The 25,316-nt window shown below is 32.5% G+C and overlaps 1 protein-coding gene across 1 annotated transcript; it reads left to right on the top strand.

The window, feature by feature from the left end:
- Positions 1–13,726: 13,726 nt before the first annotated feature.
- Positions 13,727–25,089, top strand: LOC140450770 (uncharacterized). Its single transcript, XM_072544442.1, has 5 exons — positions 13,727–14,184; positions 20,027–20,423; positions 20,526–23,882; positions 24,121–24,800; positions 24,843–25,089. Exons 1-5 carry the CDS (start codon positions 13,727–13,729, stop codon positions 25,087–25,089), a joined length of 5,139 nt encoding a protein of 1,712 aa, XP_072400543.1.
- The last annotated feature ends 227 nt before the right edge of the window (positions 25,090–25,316 follow it).

Below are 25,316 nucleotides of genomic sequence, written 5' to 3'. Positions count from 1 at the left end.
ATGCTTCCTCTGGGATGAGGCTGGTAGACGCTTCCTGTACTCCATGATCTTTCACCATATCATCGTCAGTCTCTTCGTTATGAAGAACAATTTCTGGGCGAATATTTACTCTGTCTGTAAAAACTCCATCCATTTCCTCCTTATACTCGAAGTATTTCCGCTTGCGGCCTGTTTGGTTTGGGTTATCGACAAACTTTTTATAATTTCTCTCCAAAACCCTCCATCTATTTATGCAATTGTTGGGAGTAACATGAACATTATGTTTTTTTAATTCTTGGGCTATTATCACCCAAAGCGTCTTCACGCTCCTAACTTCCACAGTGCCTACTCGGTTTCTATACTTTTTATATAAATCTATGAGTAGTTTAGAAGCATTCTCACTCCATTTATATTCTATTGTCGCTGTAGAATGAGGTAGGACTGAAGTTCTGCAATAAAAATAAGCAAAACATTAAAATGTGTACAGTATTTTTATATAATTTAATAGAGAATGTTCTGAATAAGCCATCATACATTGATTTAAGATGATAAACTCAAACCATGTGGGATGATGTCCCTGCATCTTTTCAATAAATTGATTCATTTCTCTGCTTGTGCGAGTTTTCTGTATAACATCCAGATCAGACAGCATAATGTCTCACACTCCAAAATAATTTTAAATATAAAATATTTCTGTTATAATTTTGAAAAATTATTTGGATATAAAGATGAGTTTACCGTGAGTTTAATAAAACACGCGAATAAATTAATTGCATCTAATGTACATTGCAACAAAGTTTAATTTATGAGTAGAAAATAACTAAGATAAGTTGCAGTTTTTTTGTAATATGATGACCCAATTAGTAAAATTACCTTATATGATATTCACTTACCATTATTTAAATCCATTATTCTTCTTATTTTGTTTCAAAATTTAAATTTCAATTTTAATAATAAAGCACAGCTGTAAATCAATATCAACAAATCCTCGTGGCACTCCTAGTGAAAATGGCTCCGGCGCAACTCGAACTTGAAATGGTACACAAACACGTTCCAAGAGGGTTAAGTTCCGGTAATCGATTCTGGATCGAAATAAAACCGTTTAATTTCGATTCTGCGCATTAAAACAGTCCAATCGATTTCGTAACGGTTTATGGGATCGTACGAGTGTGGCGTCTTGGAACGAACCTTTTGTATAACATACCACTTTCCTCGGTTTTATCAATAATAAAATCACAAGCTTCATACACCTCTTCAGGTTGTTAGACCACAGCATCATCATCGAATTCTGAATACAATCCTTCTAATCGGGTACCTAATTCCTTTTATGTTTAAATCAATTTCATTGATCTGACTGTCCATCTGGGAACCTCAACCTGTACCCTTAACATGTGCTTTGCCATCAGCATATTTTCGTTTGGATCGTTTTTTAATGTTCTCATTCTTCTTTCGAAGCACTTTTACCTCACGAAAATTTAATCCGACTGAAGAATTGTACTCTTCCTCTATTTTTTTCCACGCCACCACGTTTTTCTTATTCATGTTCACATTGGACATTTTATTTTCTAAAATGTTGCTGTACTTTTTGGCCAAAGATACCAATATTTTTTCAGTCCATTTCTTGAGTCCATTTTACAAAAAATATACTTCTACAAACAATTTTTCACATAAAAATAAACATATTGCAAGAATATACTATACTTACCTATTCCAATGGTTTGTTCACAAATTTAACGTAGGAAAACGACTAAAAATTAAACTAATTAATTTAAATTATACTAATAATAAGTAACAGAATTATCGGAGGAATTATATTCACAAAAACCAAATAATGTAAAATTAGCGGGAAAATTGCGACATTTGATTTAACCTATAAATGAATACGCATGCGTTAAGTTGCCAACCTTATCAAAATTTGTATGAACCTTGGCTTAACTAAACTTGGCATTGAACAACCCTCATGAAGTTGAACCCACGCTCAAATATGAGGCCGCCACTGCGCCGGTTCAATTAAGCGATCGCTTAAGCCTGCGATGTACAATCGGGCTCATGTGATTAATTTTAGTTTATTTTCTATTTAGTATATTTTATATTTATTTTTCTATTAATTTACTTTCCAGCTTTCAGGCCCTGTAGAAAGTTTTCTACAATTAGTTGGTGGTATAGGTCGGTTATATTTATTTGAGAAAAATGCGATAAGCAGCACTATAGGCTGGTAAAGAACAGGATAGTACCGACCTACATGAAACATAATATGGTATATTTTATAAGAAATTGGTTCTATAAATTTGTATTGTTATAAACAAAGCTTAATTTTATGTCTTGATGATTTTGTGTAAGTTTAAATTACTTTGATCATATTTCTGCAATGCATTTTCTATAAAATGTTCCAACAATAATGGGTTTGTATACAAAAACTAATTAATAATTGAGCAAACAGTAAGTAGTGAAAGATAAAAAAATATATATATTTAAATAATTTATAAAACCTTGAAGTAAAAATTAAAACTTTATCTAGTCAACACTTAGTTACATTATTATTTTCTCTTAAGAACTTATTTTCAAAGATATAGATATTGCAACAATAAGTGAAGTTTTCATAATAATTATAAATAATGAGTCCACGTGTTTCTTCAAAAATTGAAGCAGTAGTTTGGTGTTGAACATATGTCGATAATCCCTACACCTGATTATGTAATAAAATATTTCGGGTAAAGTCAGTATTGAGAGAAAGTTGTGGCATTACACTTCGTCACTTTCTTTCTCTGAATCACTGTTCTCCACATTGATAATAATTTTATTTAGAACAGGAATGTTTTTAAGATATTCTTTTTCGATATTTTTTACGTGCTCTATTGTTTTCTTCCAGTTATCCTCAGATATATTTTTAAATTCAGAATCTATTCGAGTCACGACAGTGTTATAACATTTTGGACTTACATTTTTTTGTCTCACATTATATTTTAGTTGAGACCATAACAACTCTATTGGATTTAAAACGCAGTAATATGGTGGTAGTCTTAAAGTTGTATGTCCATTTTTACTTGCTGCATCATCAATAATATATTTATTTACAAATACTTTTGTAATAATTGTCATTAGTCCAACCTTTGCCAATTGTTTCGTTAGTGGCAAACCACGTTTCATCTAAGTAATAGATTTAATTCCTCTATTTTTGTACTCGGTTATCTATTCCAAATATTCATTACGCCGTTTTATTAAACGGGCACTTTCCATTATAGTATGTCGTTTATTGATTGTTTTATATTTACAACCATTTGATAGTAACAATTTTCTTAAAGTTGATTTACAGCAATTAATAATATTTTTAGATTTTAATTCAGCTAAAATTTGGTTAAGTGTGGGTATAATATTACCTGCAAATATATTATAAATGGTTTCTGAAATGGGACCTAAAAGATGTTGCTCAATAGATCGATGTAGTCCAAAGTCGCTCCTTTTTTGTCTATTTGTAATGCCCTCCTTTATAATTCGATATACAGTAGTAAATGAAACTTTTGTTAAAGCCGCAGTTTTTAAAACACTCTCGTGCCGTTCCGATTCTTCACATAATCCATTAAACACATTTAACATAATTTCTTTAGCGACTTTCGATAAATGTTTTTTTGTTTCTGGCTTTTTAATACTTCCTCTACTTGGTCCAGCAACATTTTCAGGATTATTTGGTGGTAGAATTTCCTCATTTTCTTCAACAATTTCTACTTCATTATACTCAACAATTTCTAATGCACTATTCTCCCATGGACGCCACATTTTTATTTAGGTACTTAATATTTTTCTGACAGCGAAATCGTCACTAATAAATGCGTGCTCTCTTTACAGAGTTTAAACTAAATATTATATGTATAACAATACCGAAAGCCACATCAGTTTTGTTATCAGTCGTTCAGAATTTCGTGGAAATTTAAAAACCTTGGTCAGCACAGCAGGGCTGTGACAAGAACCCGACAATCGAGTTAGAGGAGTCATACACTCAAACTTTTATTGATAGGTATAAAAAGGGGCTTACATCGTCAAATTTTAGCAGTAGCGTAAATAAAAGCATTATTGTGATTGCAGATAAAAACATTATTTTGATTAAATAGACCTAACAGGTATAATTATTTAAATATAATATATTTATAATTATACCTAATAAAATTATATTTTACAGTAATTATTATTTTTGCGGTTTTCTGAATACTATCCTGTAACAAGGCAAGAGGAGCTATTAAAACAGATGTCATTTGATCTAAGCACATGGATATATTTTGATCGGTACCACTTGTATACCAATTGGTCTATCTCTTTAAATCTCTCAATTATCTGTAACCGGGCTATAATTTAACATCTTGTTGTTCCATTATTAATTATTCGTGATAATTTATTATTCAAAATTAAAAATGAATTGACAAAACCAAATGCATACACTGTTTTGTTTTAGTTATAGTAGGTAACTAAAAAGTGTGATTATAAAATAACATCATGTGCATCACAGCGAGCCGTCTGATTGGCTAAGAGGAAGATTTCCATGTTTAAAAGAAATATTCATATTTTATGTCCATTTTTGAAACTGAATGATATTTTGTTCGTTTAATTACACGTATTTTTAGTCGACTATGATAATGACCGAAATGTTTTTCTGAAAGATCTTAATTTATCCTCTTAGTTTCGTAATTTAACTCAGTTTGACAAAAAAATGGAGATTGTCGCCTTTGATAATAGACGACTCAAATGATGTTTACAACCCTATTCCGCTAATAATACCGATTCACAAATATTTAGGGTTACAACCTTATTCGGGACGGACATTCATTTGTTAAATGAAGCGTCAATATCACGGTTATATTCAGGGGCTTAATGCATTTCTGGTTGTAGCAGTGCGCTGTTGCATTTCTTATCAGTTTACCGCTTATCTTTGAAAATTCTTTTTCTTTATTATTTGGAAGAGAAGAATAATTTTCTTTTACTTATTGATTGAGCACTTTGCAAACAATAATTTTTCTTGAACTTTGAGAAATTTTAACATTTGTTCTTATTTGCTGTAAGGTGTCAGTTTTTCAGGCTTTCGTAAAGATTTTTTATGGCCTCATCTTTTTTCTTATTAATTAAATATCTTTGTCTTCCGGTTCGTTCTGATTTAAGTTTGGTAGCTACAACTCTTCTATGAGAATTAACCCTTTAGCACGCAAAACTACTTTTTTTTCAGTTTTTTCAAAAAAGAACGATATGTACGAGTTATATATACAAAAATTAGCATATTGCCATGATTTAACCCTTTCGCGGCGGCAGAAATTACTAGTAGGTACCGTGTGTGCGGCTCACTTTTTTCTCTTAAAAATGAAAATATTCATATATACAAGTTTATTTTACCTTATTAAGACTCTATAAAGCCATATTTGTAGGTTTGTATAAAATTTTTTTCTAGACGCACATGCGCGGTATCCGCATATGTGAGAAATATGCGAAAGCCATATGAGCCTTCACGAAATGATTGAAAACCATTTTTTTAGGGAAAAGTTTAATGTCCTATTTGCAACTTAAAAATAAAAATAACAAAAATAAATGAAGTCTATTATTTTCTATGGTATTCCTGAAAACATACTCCTAGGCAAAGTCCTGGTTTTCCTTCACATTCTAAACAATGGTAAATACTATCTTTTCGTATCTTTTTGGTAGAACACATTCAGCATCTTTTTCTTAAAGTTTTACCGCATTCATTGGTGACATCAATTTTTGAAGGTGTGTGTTCAACATTTTGTATCCTGCCTTTTCCTGGAGATGGAACTTCTGGTAACAACTTTTCTAAGATCTCATGTCAGTGCTTTTTCAGTTGCTCTGTCTTTTCTTTTCGCCATAAAATTTATTATATAGGATATGACAATTAATAAGTAATAACTGAATGATATGCAAACTTATTTTTTTATACCAACGTAATGTTTTTCTCTCTGTCGGATAGTACGCCATAAGCTGATCTCTTCTATCTATTCCACCCATATGCTAATTATAATTAACAATAGGCAAAGGCTTTTCTTTTTCTAGTCCTCGCCTAGTTTTCACTGTTACCATGTCGTTTTTAAATTCAGTTGAAATATATGTTACCTCTCTCTTATCACACCATTTTCCAATCATAACGCTATTTAAATATTTGGCTTTCGTTTCACCTGTTTTTAACTTTAACTTTAAAACATCCTCTGGAGAACCTTTTCTGTTTTTTCGTAGTGTACCTGTGGAAAAAGTACCTTTATCGATTAAAGTTTTAGCTAGATGATAGCTATTGTAATAGTTATCCATGTAAAGAGAGTGACCAGAATGCAAGTAGTTGCGCATAAGATGCAGTACTACTTTCTGTGCATGATCTTTACCACCTAGTACATCATTATATCCTGTATAAACTGCTAAATCTAAAACGGTCCTATCACTTTCGGTTAACATATAAACTTTGATTCCATATTTATGTCGCTTTTGAGGAAGGTACTGTTTGAATAGAAGTCTGCCCTTAAATAAAACCATCGGTTCATCTAATGATAAATTCTGGCCTGGATAGTAGATGCTTTTCATTTTTTATGTGAAATAATCTAATAGTGGTTTATTTTATAAAGTCGATCTGTTCTTATCTGTGGATCATTTATATTTTCATGAAAATGTAAGCATCTCATAATAAGTAGATATCGGTCTCGACTCATATAATTTCCAAAACAAAGAGAAAACAACCGATGCTGTTTCCAGTAGTCCTGTAGATTATTAAGTTTTATTGTTCCTGTATGTAGGGTAAGTCCCAAAAAAATTAGTAGTTCTGAAACAGTTATTTCTTTCCAAGCTGAAATTCTCGACTTTTCTTTACCACTACTAGTACAGAGGACCTCCACGGCATACATATTGGTTTCTCGTACTATCATTTCTAAAAGTTCGTCATCAACCAACATTCTAAACCAATCGTAAGGATGCTCACCCGGTGATTCAACCAATAATTTGTTTTCTTTAACAAAGGGAATTTGAGTCATATTGTCAATTTCACATTCCCACTTTAAAATGTCTTGATTATTTATTTTAGAAACAACTGTATTATTTTCACCCACCTGCAAATATTCGTCTTCGCTTGTAGAATTGTCACTTTTATTTTCGCTCTGTATTTGATCTAGAAATAAAATAATAGATACAAATTAAAATCTTATATATTTATTATTTTGCTAACACGTTCATAATCGCTATCATTGTCATCTAAAAAACTTTCTTGATCTGACTCATATAAAAACTCCATAATTTCTTCCACTGTTAACTTATTAGGATTTCTCACTTGTACAATCTTACGTTTTTTTGTACTAGAAGGTCCAGGTTTACTTAAATCCGCCATTTCAATTTAATGTTTACGCACCAGAGTATATAACACGTTTTTCTATCGACAAAAATAAGGTTATAATGTAAAAAAACCGTTAAATTCTCAATTCTTACATACCTAAAACGGGACGTCATCTAGAGTGTAAAATAAAAATCATAACGAAATTTGCTTAATAATAGGCTGAATATCTAGCAATATGCTGATAAAATTCTATAAACTTATATCTGTACCCGAGAGCCAACAGGTGTTAAGTCACATAATGCAAATTTGACAGGGTAGCCATTTAAAGTTTTGCACTTACTTTAAATCTATATTTCTCATCGTTAACTATGCAATTGGATTTTTTTATTTATGTAATAAGCTACAAAAAGAAGTGGAAATACACTGCAATTTATCACTTTAGTAAATTTTTGTTCTTATATAAGTTATGTGACATAACTCGATGTAACTTTAATAATATAGGGACTTAATTGGACTTACGTACGGGTAAATTGTTAAAGTAGTGGACTTAATAATTATTTTAAACAACCAAGTTTACTTTTCACAATCAATTTTTATTTATTAATTGACAATACAAATCTTAAAGAATATATTTCATTAAACATCTTACTAATTATATTATTATTCATCTTTTTGTTCAACATGACTCAAATCTTCATAAAACTTATGAAACCTTTTAGGAACCCATTGTAGGAGATTTTTTAAATGTTTATATTTTTTTGTACTTATTGGTTTCTCACTTTTCCTTATTGGCATTACTTCTAACGGACCTTCTTTTATGGCCCGACGATTGAAATTTACTTCTTCAAAGTGTTCCTGGGTAAAATTTGTTTTATAAAACAAACTTCCTGGTTTTACAGAACGTGCTTGCAGGTGAACTGCAGCTGATATGTGCATTACGTCTCCTGATTCAGATTTTCTGCCTTTTACAAACGGGGAATTTTTATCAGAATAGAGGGATTTCATGTCCAAAAAATCTTCTAGTTCCATATTTACCACTTTAAACTTTTGTGCAGTAATTCTAACTAGTTGTTGCCAATCCCATGGCGTTACAATTTGAAAAGCTGGTAACTTTTTCTGAGCTCTTTTTTTTAAACATGGTCCTTATCCGCTTCTAAATGGGTATGTCCTCTCAATAAAAACTTGTGGTTAATCACTTTAAGTGTAGGACATATGCTGAATATGTAAAAGTAGCACATCACCATCATTAAATTACGATTTTGAGACGGACAGTTATCAGACCAGATAGTCAGCTCTTCTACTCTTTCATCTATTCCTTTCAGTTGCACCCCCTTAATTAACGTTGATGCAATTTCATTTCCTCCTCTTCCTGATATTGTTTCGTCCCACATCATACAATGAGTTTTATTTATTGTGGCATCATGGATCGTTAAATTGAAAGTCCACAATTTAAGCGAATAAAAACTTTGCGAGTTTTTCAAAAGTGGTGTCGGTCGGCACTTTTCCAAATCAATCATAATTATTTTCTTATTGGTTCCTAGTTTTGAGTCTTCTTTATCCATCCTTTTCAGCTGGTATCTGTTTTTTGCATCTTCCAAGTGATTATCATACTCCGTTTGTATACTGGCACGATCTTCAATGTTCAATGCATCTTTAAGCTTTATAATAAAAGCATCACAAGTGTCACATGTATCATTAGATGGCTGTCTAAAGGAAATATTAAATTCCGTGTTAAATATGTCACGATACAACCACAGTTTTCCAATTTTGTTTGTTGGAATTCTTTTTTCTTTACATTCTTCAACATAGAGACGATGCATTTTAGATATATTTAAATCCGACTCTAAATACTTTTTAGCTGTTTTCTCCCTACTATAATGGGAGTCAAAGTCGGAAAATTATTAATGTGTAATTTTATTCCTTCTCTCACATCACTTGAGATTTTATTTGGAGGTGCATGTCCTCTTCGCAAATCACCCCTAATTATGCCACCACCTGCTATTTTTCTTACAGCTATGTCGACAAAGTTTTGTGAAATATCCAAGGTTCTAAGAAAAAATGTCTTGCATACTCTTTTCTTTGCACCATTCTTTGTGCTAAGTGTGTAAATATGGCTAACTTTTCTTTTTCCCTCTCGTGCTCCACTTCTACTTCTGACACGCTGAATGGGAATCTGCTCCACATTTGAAGCTACAAATTGCCTCTTTCTGTCATAATCTATATCGTCGTTCCAAAAATGCTTAATTATACTCTCACGATCTTCATGAGAAAATATTTCAAAGCATTTGAGCTTACAAGTTGTTTTACAAGGACTCTTCAGTCTCCTTGCGCGAACAACTGTCTTTCTACTTGATAGATACTCTTCACCCGATGTCCTTGCTCGTTTCCTAATATTACATTTCCATTGAGCTGCATTTCGTATACGTTTCCTCCCTTTATTTTGCTTTGAATCTGGTGGATTATCTTGTAATTGTGTTAACTCATCAGCTGCAGTATTACTAGTATTAGTAGGTAATTCGTTACTCTCATAAGATGTGTCAGAATAAGTAGTCTCTGAAATGGTTCCTGTGAAATTTGGATCTATATTCTCGTCATCGCTAGTGATTGGTTCATCGACATCGACAACGTAATCATTACGTTGTGTCTTATCGGGTTGGAAACAATTTGGATTATTATTGTCTTTCAGGTTAATGCCATTGGTCGAGTTTGTTAACAAAACACAATCGTCACCAGTGACAACGGAAAGGTCCTGAAGATTTTCATCACCGTTTTCACAAAAGTTGTCAATTACAGCAAGGTTGTAATTTTGTAAATAGGTATTGGAATTTTCTGAGGGTATCATCACTTCGTCGTTTATTTCAAATACAATGTTGCCTATCTGTTCAGCCTCCAGTGGTATTAAACTGCACTCTGTAAAAGATAAATTACAATAGACAAGATCCACAAGTTAATGATTTAATACGGTAATTATTTAGAAGAGATGACTGTGTTACTGAAAATTATAAAAAAAATTAGATTGATATTTAAAATACCTGGTGTCCACAAAAGAAAGACTCAATGAATTTTTGCTATCGCAATGATTATTTTTCATAAAAAATGATAAATTTAAAAACAAAAAAAACCTAATTAGGCTTTATTTTGTAACTTTCTTTAGTTGCATAAACACAGTAAATCATTACAAGAATGGATTATTCAAAAATTTGTTTCGTGAGAAATAGGTACTCATTGAATTTAAAACCCATTGAATTCTGCTTCTGTAGGTATTATTTTATATAATTTAGTTTTTTCTAAATATCAGATTTATTTTTCCTAAATTATTAATACTAAAATGCATAAGGAAAATGTATTTTATTACCTGCAGATAGTAAATGATTAGCTGCGTTTACGTGAATTTGAGTCTCTGTCTCAGTAACTAAGGTAGTAGGTTCATATTCTGTATTTTGTGGAACTTCAGAATTAATGTCAATTCCCGGACACAGATCTGGAAAACACATTTGGTTAATTATCCATCATACAAAACAAATTATTGACTGTTTTCGTTTAAATAAAATAATATTAAATATTTTACAATAACACATGATCAGAAAGTGAGGTTATCTTACCTGGAGTAGATAAAGTTTCTTCTTGAGCTTTCTCATTTTCTCCTACCAATGTCACAGGTAACATGTTCATTATTTTTAATGTTCTACTATTCATCTTGTTATTATAATTAAGTTCAACCTTGCAAATTATTACTATATCAACACACGTCATACAACAGATTTCAAAACACTGACTGACACTGAGGGGTTAAGTCACTAATTATAATGTCACAATGAGTTAAGTGGGACTTAAGGTTAAGGAACTATTATGATGCTGTTAAATGTAAATATAATATTGATTTAAGTCACATAACTCATTGTACGTTACAAATGCAACGTACTTAAACCATTTCAATATTTAAAAATGAGATTTACACAGTATTAAGGACATAAATTCTATTACCATTACATAGACCTGGTAAAGCTGTGTCGCTTAAGTCAAAAATGTATATCTTAAAAATATTGGACTTAACTCCTGTTGGCTCTCGGGTATAGATATGCTATGCTACTTTCAGAAAATATGATTATAATTTAAGTGTACCGACGCCGCACATGTGCGTCGTCCGCATATGGCTCAACTTCGCTACGCCGCACATGTGCGTCGTCCACAGCGAAAGGGTTAAAAAATATTTTAAGTTTGAACTTTGAGATAGAGGGGGTGGTCGAGTTTTCGACCAGCGCACGTCAAGCACAATATACTCTATGCTTGAATCCTAGTCAAAATATCGACCACTTCTGTTTTTCAAAATAAGAACAAAAAGTAATGAACAAAAGTATTTATTTCTTAAAAAATCAGTATATCAAACATTTCCTTATGTTTCATGAAACGGTGCAAAGCATTCTAAACAAAGATCCACTTTACATCTACGGCAAACAATTTGACTTCTTTTCGCTTTCTTTGCAGTGTTACAACATGCACAACGTCGACATGTTCCTTTTACTGGCAAGTAATCTTCCAAATTTGTTTTTCTAATATTAGTTTCTATGTAGACACCTCTTCCTCCAATTTTTTTAATTGCTGTCGCAGCTGGGCCCCTTCTTTTTCGACTATTATAGTGTGCAATTAGCTTATCAGCGAAAATTGTTCGAAATTTTAAGGGTGAGATAGATTTGTCTTTTGCAGGAACTGACCCTTTATATAAAATATAAGAATTTACAATGCAACAATCAACTAAATAATAGAATAGTTTTACCCACATTTTTGTAATTTCCAAGAAATTGAATATGTAGAGTGGTATTGGTCAAAGTTATTGACTCCTCCCATATATAAATTATATTCAGCAATAGCATCTGATCGATAGTTTTCCTGATTACGCACAATCTAAATTCCCTACCTTTATCATCTTGTCTGTTTTCAGTATTGTTTTTGGATAATATTTTCTATCAACCCTGAAAGTTCCGCAACCAAAAATGTTCCTCTCTAATAAACCTTTCAATAAATTTGTCAAAATAAACACAGTATCCCTTATACCAGTAAGGCTCACTTAGTTGTAAAACTAAGTGTAAGTTGTAAGTTTTTTCTGTATTTTTTTTTGAATTTGTAACTATTAATATAGTATTTTATATTATCTATTTTGTGTAACTGTTTGTGGCAAGACACAATCAATGTTAAATTTTGTTTTCTTAACATTTTGTTTATTCTTTTTTAACTAACCCTTTTTGAGTTTTATTTGAAAAAGATATGTTTTTGCATTTCTAATAATTATTTTCCTAGTTACAAATAGTTGTTGTAATAGTTATAATTAGGCACCTCGAAATGACGCTCTTTATAAATTACTAGAGGGGTTTCCTGTTTCTTTTTGTTTTACTTGTCCCAAGAGATTTATGACTCTTTGTTTTATTTTTGTAGTTGCCCCAATCCAAACCCCTTGATATTTTTTTTATCCACGACCCCAGCTCTCCTAACAAACCCTGAGTGCCGTTCGCACAAGTAGCGTTTATTTTGCTTACCTTATCTTCGTCCCCAGTAATTTCTATCCTCAATCTTCTACCCCTATTAGTAATACCCTATGGTAGGCAAAATATTTCGTTACAACATTGATAAATGTGTGTTTTACGTATACCGTTTTTTAGAGACCCATTTATTATTAATAATGAACCAATTACATGGTGTACTTTGCATGCAACCTTTTCGATTACTGGAATAGTCCACGAAGCTATCAATACATAGAGTAATGTAAGTGGAATTAGGTTTAAAGAAGTGAATTGTGCAACAGAATAGGTACCAAAAGTTATCAATTTTATTTGATACGCATGCACATAGAATAATAGGTTTATGTTTACCGATTGAGGATTGTAAGTTATTTTTTGATATTCAAAATATTAGAAATGAAGTAGCCCATACAATAGGCCCTATGTTAAAAAATCAGATTCAATCAAAAAATCAGAAATGTTGTACCAGGTTTTAATTTGCAATTGGTTTTAACTCACCGCATTGGACAATATTTGGGGCTAACTGATAACCGCAACTACAATCCGATAATGAATAAATTCTATCTAGATCATGTTCCTCGAGAACTGAGCAACAATGACATAAATGTTATAGAATATCTTTATAAAAATGAAACGGTTAAACCTCAACATAAACTAAATTTTACCTGTGTTCCTAATCATCATCGTTCTCATGGAATCTCAAGAATCAAACAGCACATTAAATATGTATTCATTTGTATAAATAATTGTGTGTTTTTTTAATAAAAATATATACTTTTTTGTACGTTATTCTTATTTAACACCTTGTACACAATAAATAATTTCATAACTGTTCTAATATTGAACAAATATATCTAGACCGGTTCGAGACCTGTTCAAGACCTGTTCGAGACCTGTTCAAGACCTGTTCAAGAGCTGATCCAAAGCTGTTTGGATGATACCTACAATAAATAAGGATTTGAAGAGACAACTTATAACTAAACGAAAAAACATCCAAAGTAAATTGAGACAACTAAAACGAGGACAAATAATTCAAGAAGATTTATTTAATCCAATTATAAAGCACTTGAAAAATATTGAGACCAAGTTGAGTAAGAATTCAAGTCCAGAAAATGAAACAAAAAACTATGAACCTTTAAGGTACATTAAAAATGATGATGGTGATGAGGAAACTGACTTTGAAACAAGTGAAATAAAACAATCTATATTAGACAACATTGAAGTGGATGATATAAAAGGACAGATTAAAAATGATTCTGAAAATCGATTTGAAAATACTGCTAACCAGACGCGTGCAAATTACTGGGATGACTATAATCCATTACCTAGGAAATATATTCGTTCATCTGGAGGAAGAGGGTTACATCTCAAAAAAGAATATTTTTCAGGAGAGTCAGTTTAAGTTTTATTTGAAATAAAAATATTTATTTTATTTAAATTACAGAGTGTCAAGTTACCATTTTCATTTTGTAGTTAAGATTTTATAAATACTTTAAGATGATGTATATACATATGTTATAGAAAATAAAAGCTAGGGAGAGTTTGAAAGATGTAACTGCCTTTCCCATAACACAACGGTCCTTTTTTTTTAATTTGTGGTTGCATCGAGGACAATTTATGGAATCTTCTGACATTAAACCATAAAAGCAAAAAAATATAGTTTTAGATCAACAAAATATTTATTTTAATATTATACTACATAATTTACTTACAACTAACTATTCATACAAATAAACAGAATAACGCTCGAAACAAAATGAATTTTTCATTAACATAAAAATAGTTCAGAGGTTTTTGTAAAAATTAGTATAATAAAGGTGTACGCAATGTTTTTTTTTTTTCAATTAATGATAACAATCCCTTTTTTTGCATCGGTTATACCAGGTTTTACAGAAAATGCTTTCTTGAGCTCGATTTTATTAACATTAATTTATTTTCTTGATTTTATAATTTGTACCTCATTGTAATCGGATTGTTCATTGGAGGTTTTATAAAAATAAATCCCAGGCTGATTTTTTTCCAACTTATCCATTTTGATATTATTCAGTTTTACATTATATGTAGGTTGACAAATAGTTCCGCTGTTAAAGCTTTAAGATCGTAAATTTCAGTGTGACATAATTCCTTTAGTTTATACGCCGTACCTTTCTTTTTTGAATTCCTAATTATGCACGCGTATTGATCTGGGGAAAATATAGGACCTGATTTTCTAAACTTTTTAATCTCCTTCTCTATTAGAGCATGCATACTATCCCCTTTATTTTGTGAGTGGCCAGGTATAAAAAATTTGTGTGTTATAGAGTTAATGTTCAAGTGAGAGATTGCGTAGATAAACATAGCTATTATGAACCTGTTTTTATTTTGCCTAACAAAATTATCGGAATAAAATATAATATCAAGTGCATACTTATTGTGTAAGTTCTAAGAAAACGAAGAAATCAGGTTCTACACAATTTAATTATTTAAGTTTGTTTTATTATAAACCTTAACTCTATAATCTATATCTAAAATAGGATTAATAACTTTAGCAGTTTCTTGAATACGGTGACGAAATCGTATACTTTTAATCATTTCAACGTTGAATTCTCTTTCTGGCTTGTGAATTAAGTAGACTATGTTTAAATCTTCCCTAAATGTTACCTTCTTCATTCTTTAGTAGATTAGGATACTTGTATATTAATTCGTGTGTAATTAATTAAAGCGCTGCAGTAATTACATCTTCTACATGTTTAACTCCAAGTTGAATTATTTTGAAGGTTCCGAAAAAGTGTTACTCCTTCAATGATTGTAGATTATGGTTAATTATTAGAAGTAATCTCGACAGCTCTGAAATGGAATTACCATCTAACCATACAGTAGCGTGAGCACTTAATATTTTCAATGTCTTAATGTCTTGAAACCTTTCAAAACTTATCCAAAAATTTTTGACATCGATTAAGTCTTGATTTTCACCATTCACTATAAATTTATTGATTAAATCTTGATATGATAAAAACTCACTCCATTCTGTTTCACTAAATAAAATATAATATCCTTTATTATCCAGTATTTTGACGCACGGAGCAAAATTTAACTCATTCGCTAAGCACACTGATATAAACTTTGCGTTTGAAAAGTTCAGACTAAACTTTTTGCACCTAGGTATACATTTTGCTCTACACAGGACGACATAGTGAGATAGTGTAAATGATTTGTATAGTGGCTTAGATGTTCTTATAAAGTTTTAAGTGGTGGAGGGGGGATTTGGGGATGCTCTATTTATGTTTGTGAACGTCTTACGGATTTTTTCTATTTTCGTATTAACGGACTTTCTTATCTAATGATTATTTCTTATCTTGGACTTGCACTCATGGGCGCCCATATATCAAAATCCAGGGGGGGGGGGCAAGTCAACTCAAATTTTTATTTTGATTCATACAACTTAATAAAAACTAAAATAGCCGATTGCAAAAATGCAAAAATATAAACACGATTTACAAACAGTAAAGAAATACCAGAAAAGTAAAAGTAATCTTAAACAAAAAATTATTAACAACATATTTTATGGTATGACTTTATACATACAAATTTTATTATACAAAATTTTTTATGTAGGAATAAAAAAATCAATTTTAAGCAAGGATGTTAAAAAATAGTAATAAAAAAAGCAGGTACTCTGAGATACGAAATGCAACACAAGCAATAGTGTAGTTTAAATAATATGTAAGTAACATAATATCTGAATTGAAAAATTTCTTTTACTAGGAAATTAAAACAAATATTCAAAACTGTACTACGTTGAAAGGGTTAGGGTGTACACCCTTCTACTACCATGCTTAGCCGAAATTGCATAAATAGTCAAATACTTCGCTGGGTGCCAACTTATTTATATTTGACATTATAAATGTGTACTATGTTGGAAACGATTGAAGAAATTTAATTAAAAATTTATTTGTTATAATTTATTATAAAAAAATTAACATTTTTTTTCAGTTAGTATTGTATGTATTATAATTTATTGAAACGAATAATTTCCCAATAGAATCTAAAATGGTAAAATGTTAAACCCAACAAAACGTAAAAGGTAAACTTGATATTGAAGGCTAGTGCTCTGTATCTTGTGAAAATAAAAACTGAAGGTTTCTGGGCTTTTGTCCAAACTCATCTATTACTTTTTTAATAAAATTATTTCGATTGTTTTCTATTTTATTTCTATGAACGCTCATCATACATAGTCCATCTAATCTTTGTTCTTTTATAGTGGACCTAATCCAGGTTTTAACCCTTCGAAGAGTTGAAAATGATCTTTCAATCGTGCATGTAGTGGGAGGAAGGCACAGAGAAATTTCTATAGCTTGGGCTATAGCTGGGTAAAATAAGCAATGGTCTAGTAGCTCTATCATTGAAATATCTTCTACATCTAAATTGGTTTGATTTTTCCAATAATAGAGCCACAATGATGCCTGTTCTTTTAGATTAGTAATTTTGTATAAATTATTTATGATTTCTATTATTTTGGCGAGGTCTTCTTCAGTTAATTTTATTATGTTTTTGGGATGCAAGTTATACAATAACATACCAGAATTATTGTCTTCTGAGAATCTGACACCAAGAGAACTAATTAAAGAATCTAGGTACGGAATAAATAATGACACTCTAAAAAAGTCTTCAGCTGAATTAACCGCATGGTTTGACCGTTGTGTTTGCTTTCTAGGAGCGATTCGTGGTTTTTCAAGGGTAATACTTATAGATTCGGCATCATTTGTACTCTTTTCAAAAATTGTTTTAAAAGTTATTTCCGCTTCTTGTCTGTGCTTTTTTTATCATATCAAGAAATAACTGTATATGATTTTTAACTGCCAGCATATCTATTGATTTAGTTTGTTAAATGTTTACTATGGGTTCTAAGAAAGAAGAATATTTGGAAATCAAATTTAGGGAAATTATAAAAGTGGAATCAGATGTGGCACATGAAAGCTGCTGTGCTCTTGTTGAGCAATTAAATTTGTTATCTGCTATTATTGTTTCTAAAACATTTTTGATTTCAATAAAATTTTCTGAAAATATTCGAATAGATTTGTATTTTGATGACCAGCGAGTTTCGGATAACAAAGGCATGTTTGGTGCTAATCGCCGTCTCAAAGTACTATCACGAAAAAATTTGATGACATCTTTACTAATTCCCACACAATTCTGAATTTCTCTAACAGTATTTAAATCATTAACAACCATATTTAATTTGTGTGAGGCACAATGAAAAAATAATGCTTTGGGATGTTTTTCTCTAATTATTTTTTGAACACCACCCTCTTGACCAGCCATAGTCGCGCATCCAACAAATCCCAACCCCACCGATTTTTCCACATTTAAATCAATTTTTGAAAGAAATGTTAAAATTTCAAGTGCTATTGATTTAGCATTTAATTCATTTAATGGTACGAAACCCAAAAAATCTTCATGAATTATATTTCCGTTAACTGTTTGTTTTTCAATTATATATATATATATATATATATATATATATATATATATATATATATATATATATTATTAAAAAACACTCATTGCTCATTAAAACATCATTCACAAATAAGGTGGCTACTTCATCTATTTATTGAAGACGTTTCGCTTTCTGCTCAGAAAGCATCATCGGTTCATCTAAAAAGAACAATATGAAACCAAACATCCATAGAGAAGTTACAACAAAAGTGTGTTACCTTACAAAGACATGTAGCAGTCAATGATGTTAAAAATATGAAAAAGCTTACGAAACTGGACATTCAGAGTTAACGTTGTATAAAACAATTAATTGAAACTAGGTATAGTTTGCAATTTAACAAAATTAGCACAGCAAAAGAACATGTGATAAACATACATGTATAAACAAGTTATTATAAAAACTTAAGTAAAAAACATTAAGGTTTATTTTAAAGTGTAAAGAACTAGAAAGATCATAAGAATGCACTTCCAACAAATTTATTTAATAAATTAGATTTTAATTTTAACTTTAGGTAACATTATAAGTTATTTAAGATTAATAGTAATAAGATAAAATGAAGTTACCAGTCTTTAGCTTACTGAGTCTCGCCGATAAATGAATTTACAGGTTTAACACCCACGCAAACAACGTGAATAGAAGTGGCCTTGAGGTCAAAATGACATAAACAGCAAGGCAACCTACCAACCTCTATATAATAAGGCGGTATATTCAAAGAATGTGATAAATTTGGTTGACAGCTTGTCGTTAAAAAACCAAACAATGAAAGGAAAAGGTGGTTAAGATCACCATTTACCCCACAGTGATTGATCTGTCAACAAAGAACAAAGCATGCGAAGTCAATCAAAATATCATATATTATAATATTATGACGTCACTAGTTAGCCAGCTAACAGGTGAAGATTAATACAACTTCCAGAGTCCAAAGGTTCAACCATTTAGGACCGTAATGAAAAAGATTCTATGAATCAATTTCAGTTTAAATTTTATCAAACAAGTTCATCAAAAAGAACAATTACTTAATTATGTAAAAGTGATATTGACAAATATTAATAAAATGTAAGTTGATAAATCTTAGTTAAGGAAGGAGTAATTTATTTTATTTTATTTTTATTTAAATTTATTATATGAAAATGTAATAACGAAACCCCAATGTGGGACAAAATTTAAGTAAACAACATATCAAGCCTAATTCTGTAAAATTAATGCATGATAAATTTGACTCAAATTACTAATGTCGGTTCTCTTATTAAGGGTATTAGGATGTTTTAATATTGAACACATTTCGAAAAACTGTCTTTTAACGAGATTGCGTTCAGTGCCAAGAATTTTAACTTCATTAAAGTTTACTTCGTGCTTAGTGTTAATAGCATGTTGGGCAAGAGCACAAGTATGCTTAGATAAATTAATATCACTGCGGTGTGTCGTAAGACGCCCTCTCAGTGATCTCCCTGTCTGACCGATGTAACATGAGTCACACTCAGCACAAGGTATATGATATATTACATTAACTTGTTCCAGAAGGGACAGAGGTGTTTTAGTTTTAGAAAACAAATTCCTGACAGTCTTAGCATTCTTAAGAGCAATTTTAACCGGTACGTTGTTATGTTTGTACAGTTTAACGAGTTTCTCAGTAACTTGAGGAAAATAAGGTAAAGATGAGTAATGGGTAGTTGGATTCCCAAGTACAGTATTAGGCAGAACAGTGTTATTAATTGAATTATTTAATATTATTCTGAGTTGGGAAAGATTCTAAAGTTCTAAAGATTCGGAATGTGATGAAATCGATTTATACGAACTACAACAGCGATTAAATAAAGCTGAAACACTGCTAGACGATTTCAACACAGCTCAATCAACTATTGAAGCAGAAGATAAGAACTATGATGCTAATTGTGATGCTCATTCTCGCGAGAGAGAGAAATTTGAAAACGATTATTACAAAATCATTGCAGCCACCAAAAAACTAACGAATTCCTTCATGAACACAAATAAATTTGATAATAATGATAGTACTAGCTCTTCAGAAAGTAACTTCTCAAACATTCGCTTGCCTCAGTTATCCCTTCCTACTTTTGACGGGTCCTTTGATCAGTGGCTTTTCTTTAGAGATAGTTTCACATCCATTATACACGAAAATTCGTCTATGTCTAAAGTACAGAAATTTCACTACCTGCGGCTTTTCCTACAAGGAAAAGCAGCAGACAAGGTCAAATCATAACAGTTGTGTGACGCGAATTATGACATTGCTTGGAAGCTACTTAAAGATCGATTTGAAGACAAACAATTTCTTATTAAAAATCACATTAAGGCTCTTTTTGATTTACCCACTCTAACAAAAGAATCTTATTACGGCTTAACATCAATTCGCGACGGAATCGAGAAGAACTTGAACGCATTAGAAGTGCTACAACGGCCTACTGAACATTGGGATGATTTAATCATATACCTTGTCACTAATAAATTCGATAACACTACTAAACGAGCTTGGGAATCGCGCACTGATGCTAGAAACATCCCAACCTTACAACATTTACTTTCTTTCCTGGAAGAGCGCTGTCGTATTCTATCCTCAATAACTCAACATCAGGACGACACTGCATCGAAACAGCCACATAGGCAAACACGATCATTTGTTTCTACCACTACAACCAATTGTACTTTATGCAATGCAAGTCACAGTTTGTACACCTGTGACAAATTTTTGAAACTAACACCTCTTGAAAAATTAAATACTGCGAAACGTTTGAGATTATGTATCAACTGCCTAGGTACTAATCATGTAACACGAAACTGCAAATCTTCTGGTAGCAGAAAATGTGGGAAAATACACCACACTTTACTTCACTTTCAGAATAATGACAAGGAGCAGATCCAAGCTACACAGAGCACTTCAAAAAACAACACTGGATCTATTCCTAGCACACCGAATGAGATTGTCAGCTTGACAAGTAGTATTTCCTCACCACCTCAGACACTCCTTTCAACTGCTTGTATTACGGTGTTTGACAACTTCCACAATCCACATCAGTGTAGAGTGCTTCTTGATAGTGGAAGCCAAATAAACTTCATTTCTGAGAAACTTTCCAATATTCTACAATTGCCTAAAACTCAAATTGATACTTCCATATCCGGAATAAATCAACTGCAAACTAAGGTTACATACTCCATTTCTTTACTTTTCAAATTCAACATTAAGAATTTTCAAAGACGTATAACTTGTGTTGTCTTAACTCGCATTACAGATAACTTGCCTTCCTTGCCAATTAGTACTGACAAACTACGCATTCCAGAAAATATTTCTTTGGATGATTCTGAGTTTAACAAACCTGCTCCTATTGACTTACTGATAGGAGCAGATATATTCTGGGATCTAATAAGCATAGGGCAAATTAAACTGGGTCGTAATCTACCCATCCTACAAAAAACCAAGTTAGGTTGGCTAATATCTGGACCTATACACACCAAAACCAACACATATACAAGTTTACACTGTTTTGTAACAAACAACTTGGATACACAACTTTCCAAATTTTGGGAAATAGAAGAATATCCAAAAACTGAATTTCTTTCTGACGAAGAAAACTACTGTGAACAACATTTCAAAGAAAATGTAACTCAAGACGCAGATGGACGTTTTATCATCACAATTCCACTCAAAAAATCAATTTCTGAACTTGGAGATTCCAGAACTGCAGCAACTAACAGATTTTTTACATTGGAGCATAAATTGCTTAAAAACAATGATATGCGGTTACAATACCATCAATTCATTAAGGAATACATTGATCTTGGGCACATGTCTTTGGCTGAAGATCAAGATGACAAAAACGGTTTCTTTCTTCCACATCATTGTGTGCTTAAGGCTGAATCTACTACTACACAACTTCGTGTCGTTTTTGATGGTTCAGCTAAAAGTTCGACCGGTGTTTCACTTAACGACCTTATGATGGTCGGTCCAAACGTACAAGACAACTTATTTTACATATTATTGCGCTTTAGAAAACACAACTACGTCTTGAGCGCGGACGTAGCAAAAATGTATCGTCAGGTACTGGTACAAGAATCTCAACGCAACCTTCAAAAGATTCTATGGCGTTTTAACGCTAATGATAGCATTCTAGTATACACCTTAAACACTGTGACATACGGATTAGCTTCTGCCTCGTTTCTTGCCATTAGATCACTTCAAGAAGTCGCTCATAGAAACATGAATAGTTTTCCTAAAATCTCTAATATCATTTTACACGATTTTTATGTTGACGATCTCCTAACAGGTGCAGAAACTGTAAATGAAATCATACAAATTAAAGAACAAATCACTAGTCTACTTCTACGTCACGGATTTCCATTGAGAAAATGGATCTCAAATGATCCAGCCTCATTGTCCAATTCCAACCAAACCCCTTTGCACATTTGTGAAGGTGACCAAACCAAAACACTTGGTTTACTTTGGAATCCTAACGTCGATTGCCTACAATACTCGATCAGTGGATTAACTCCTCCTTTCAGAATTACAAAAAGACAAATCTTGTCATCAACTGCACAGATTTTCGACCCTCTTGGACTTCTATCACCAGTCACTGTCACTGCTAAAATCATACTCCAAGAGCTTTGGAAGCTCAAAATATCATGGGATGAAACTGTACCTGCTGACTTATACACGACTTGGTCTAAATATCATTCTCAATTACAATTACTCAACTCTATTAAAATACCACGACAAGTGTCTTGTCCAAACCCAACCTCAGTGGAACTGCACGGGTTCTGCGATGCTTCGCAGCACGCCTACGGTGCATCAATATACATACGTTGCTGTGATACATTGGGAAATTTTACTTCCAACTTGTACTGTGCCAAAACACGGGTCGCTCCCCTCAAAACTTTAACTATTCCACGATTGGAGCTTTCTGGCGCTGTTTTACTGGCACAACTTGTTAGCAAAGTAACTTCTTCTTGTGAGTTTGATTTCCAAAACATTTACTACTGGATTGATTCCACAATATGTCTATCATGGGTCAATTCATCCCCACATATATTGAAGACCTTTGTCGCTAACAGAGTGGCAACCATTCAGCAACTGTCGAATGTCACTTCATGGTGTTATGTAAATACTAAGGACAATCCTGCAGATTTACTGACACGTGGTATGACACCTTCTAACTTAGCTTCCTCAAATTTTTGGTTTCATGGACCTTCTTGGTTGATTCAAACTGAATCTCAATGGCCAACTAACAATACTCAACAATCTTCTATGATTCTTACTGAAAACCTTCCTGAAGTTCGAAACACGAACTTTTCTCTTATCAACATTGTCAACATATTCGACACTTACATTATTGAGTTGATCAACAAACATTCTTCATTCTTTAAATTACAGCGTATATTCGCTTATGTTTTAAGATATATGAACAATCTTAGAATTCATGAGATCTCCTCTAGACAGCTTGGTCCTCTAACGGTCGTTGAACAGCATCAAGCGCTTTTCTTTTTGATTCGTGCGGTACAGCGTTACCATTTATCTGAAGAATATCACCAGTTATCTTCTTCTAAACCTCTTAATCGAAGGAGTAAATTATTATCCCTACATCCCTTCTTCGACACCACACACAATGTAGGTAATACGTGTTGGAGGTCGACTACAACACTCCAATTTTGATTTGGATAAAAGACATCCAATTATTCTCCCTTCAAAATGTCACCTTACAACTATCATAGCACGCTCTGAACATATTAGACTTTTACACACTGGACCACAAGCTCTCTTATCAGTTCTGAGAGAGAGATTTTGGCCTCTAGGAGGACGCAATCTGGTGAAACGTGTGGTTCGCGAATGCATACAATGTTTTAAGGTAAACCCCAAACCTGAATCACACCTCATGGGAAATCTTCCTGCTTCTCGCGTCACTCCTTCTAGGCCTTTCTCGATAACTGGTTTAGACTATGGTGGCCCATTCCTACTACGTGATCGTAAGGGTAGAAATTTCAAAACAACTAGAGCTTACATTTCACTTTTCGTGTGCTTCGCCACAAAGGCTGTACACTTAGAGTTAGTCAGTGATCTCACAACTGAGTGCTTCCTGGCATGTCTACGTCGTTTCACTTCGAGACGTGGTAAATGCAATGAAATACATTCTGACAATGCGACTACATTCGTAGGAGCTAACAACGAATTAAACAAATTTCTTTCTTGTAACGCGAATAGCATCGCAAATGGTTTATCACAAGATGGTATTCAGTGGAAGTTTATACCTCCCAAATCTCCTCACTTCGGGGGCATTTGGGAGGCTGGAATTAAATCTACAAAACAACATTTAAAAAGGGTACTGGGCAATGCTTCATTAACTTTTGAAGAATATAATACAGTATTGTGTCAGATAGAAGCCTGCCTCAATTCCCGTCCTCTTTGTCCTCTTTCACACGATCCCAATGATCTAACTCCTCTCACACCCGCACACTTTCTGATTGGAGACAACCTGATGGCGCCACCCGATCGCCAGTTACATGATGTGGCTGAAAACCGACTTTCAAGGTTTCAACGACTACAATCTATGGTGCAGCATTTTTGAACCAGGTGGTCCAAGGAATATGTATCCTCCTTACAAGCCCGTCTCAAATGGAAGAAAAATTTTCCACAATTAATCAACGTTGGCGCTATGGTCCTCATTAAAGAAGATGGAGTCCCACCACTAAAATGGAAATTAGGACGAATTTCCAAACTACACATTGGCGATGATCAAGTCATTCGTGCCGTCACCCTAAAGACTGCTACCAGTGAATTGAAACGTGCCGTGACCAAAATTTGTGTTTTGCCGAACTAGCTTATTTTCTTTCGAACCCCTACAGTGCTTCAAGGCCGGGACTCTATGTTAGTGCCAAAACCGGGCCTGTTTAAAACACGTGACAGCAAGGCGAAAGATGCTCCGTTTCTTCCGCGTCCCTTTCCCCGTACCGGTCGCATCGCGTACCGTAAAAGACACAGTCCACTGCCAGCTACTGAAGAACGCAGACATTCCTTTACTTTAGAAATTATATCGCATGTAAGTTT

The sequence above is a fragment of the Diabrotica undecimpunctata genome, chromosome 9, assembly GCF_040954645.1.
Source record: "Diabrotica undecimpunctata isolate CICGRU chromosome 9, icDiaUnde3, whole genome shotgun sequence".
In the NCBI taxonomy this organism is placed as follows: Eukaryota; Metazoa; Arthropoda; class Insecta; order Coleoptera; family Chrysomelidae; genus Diabrotica; species Diabrotica undecimpunctata.
The sequence above is the reverse complement of the archived record's forward strand: the minus strand, read 5'-3'. Positions and strand labels throughout refer to the sequence as shown.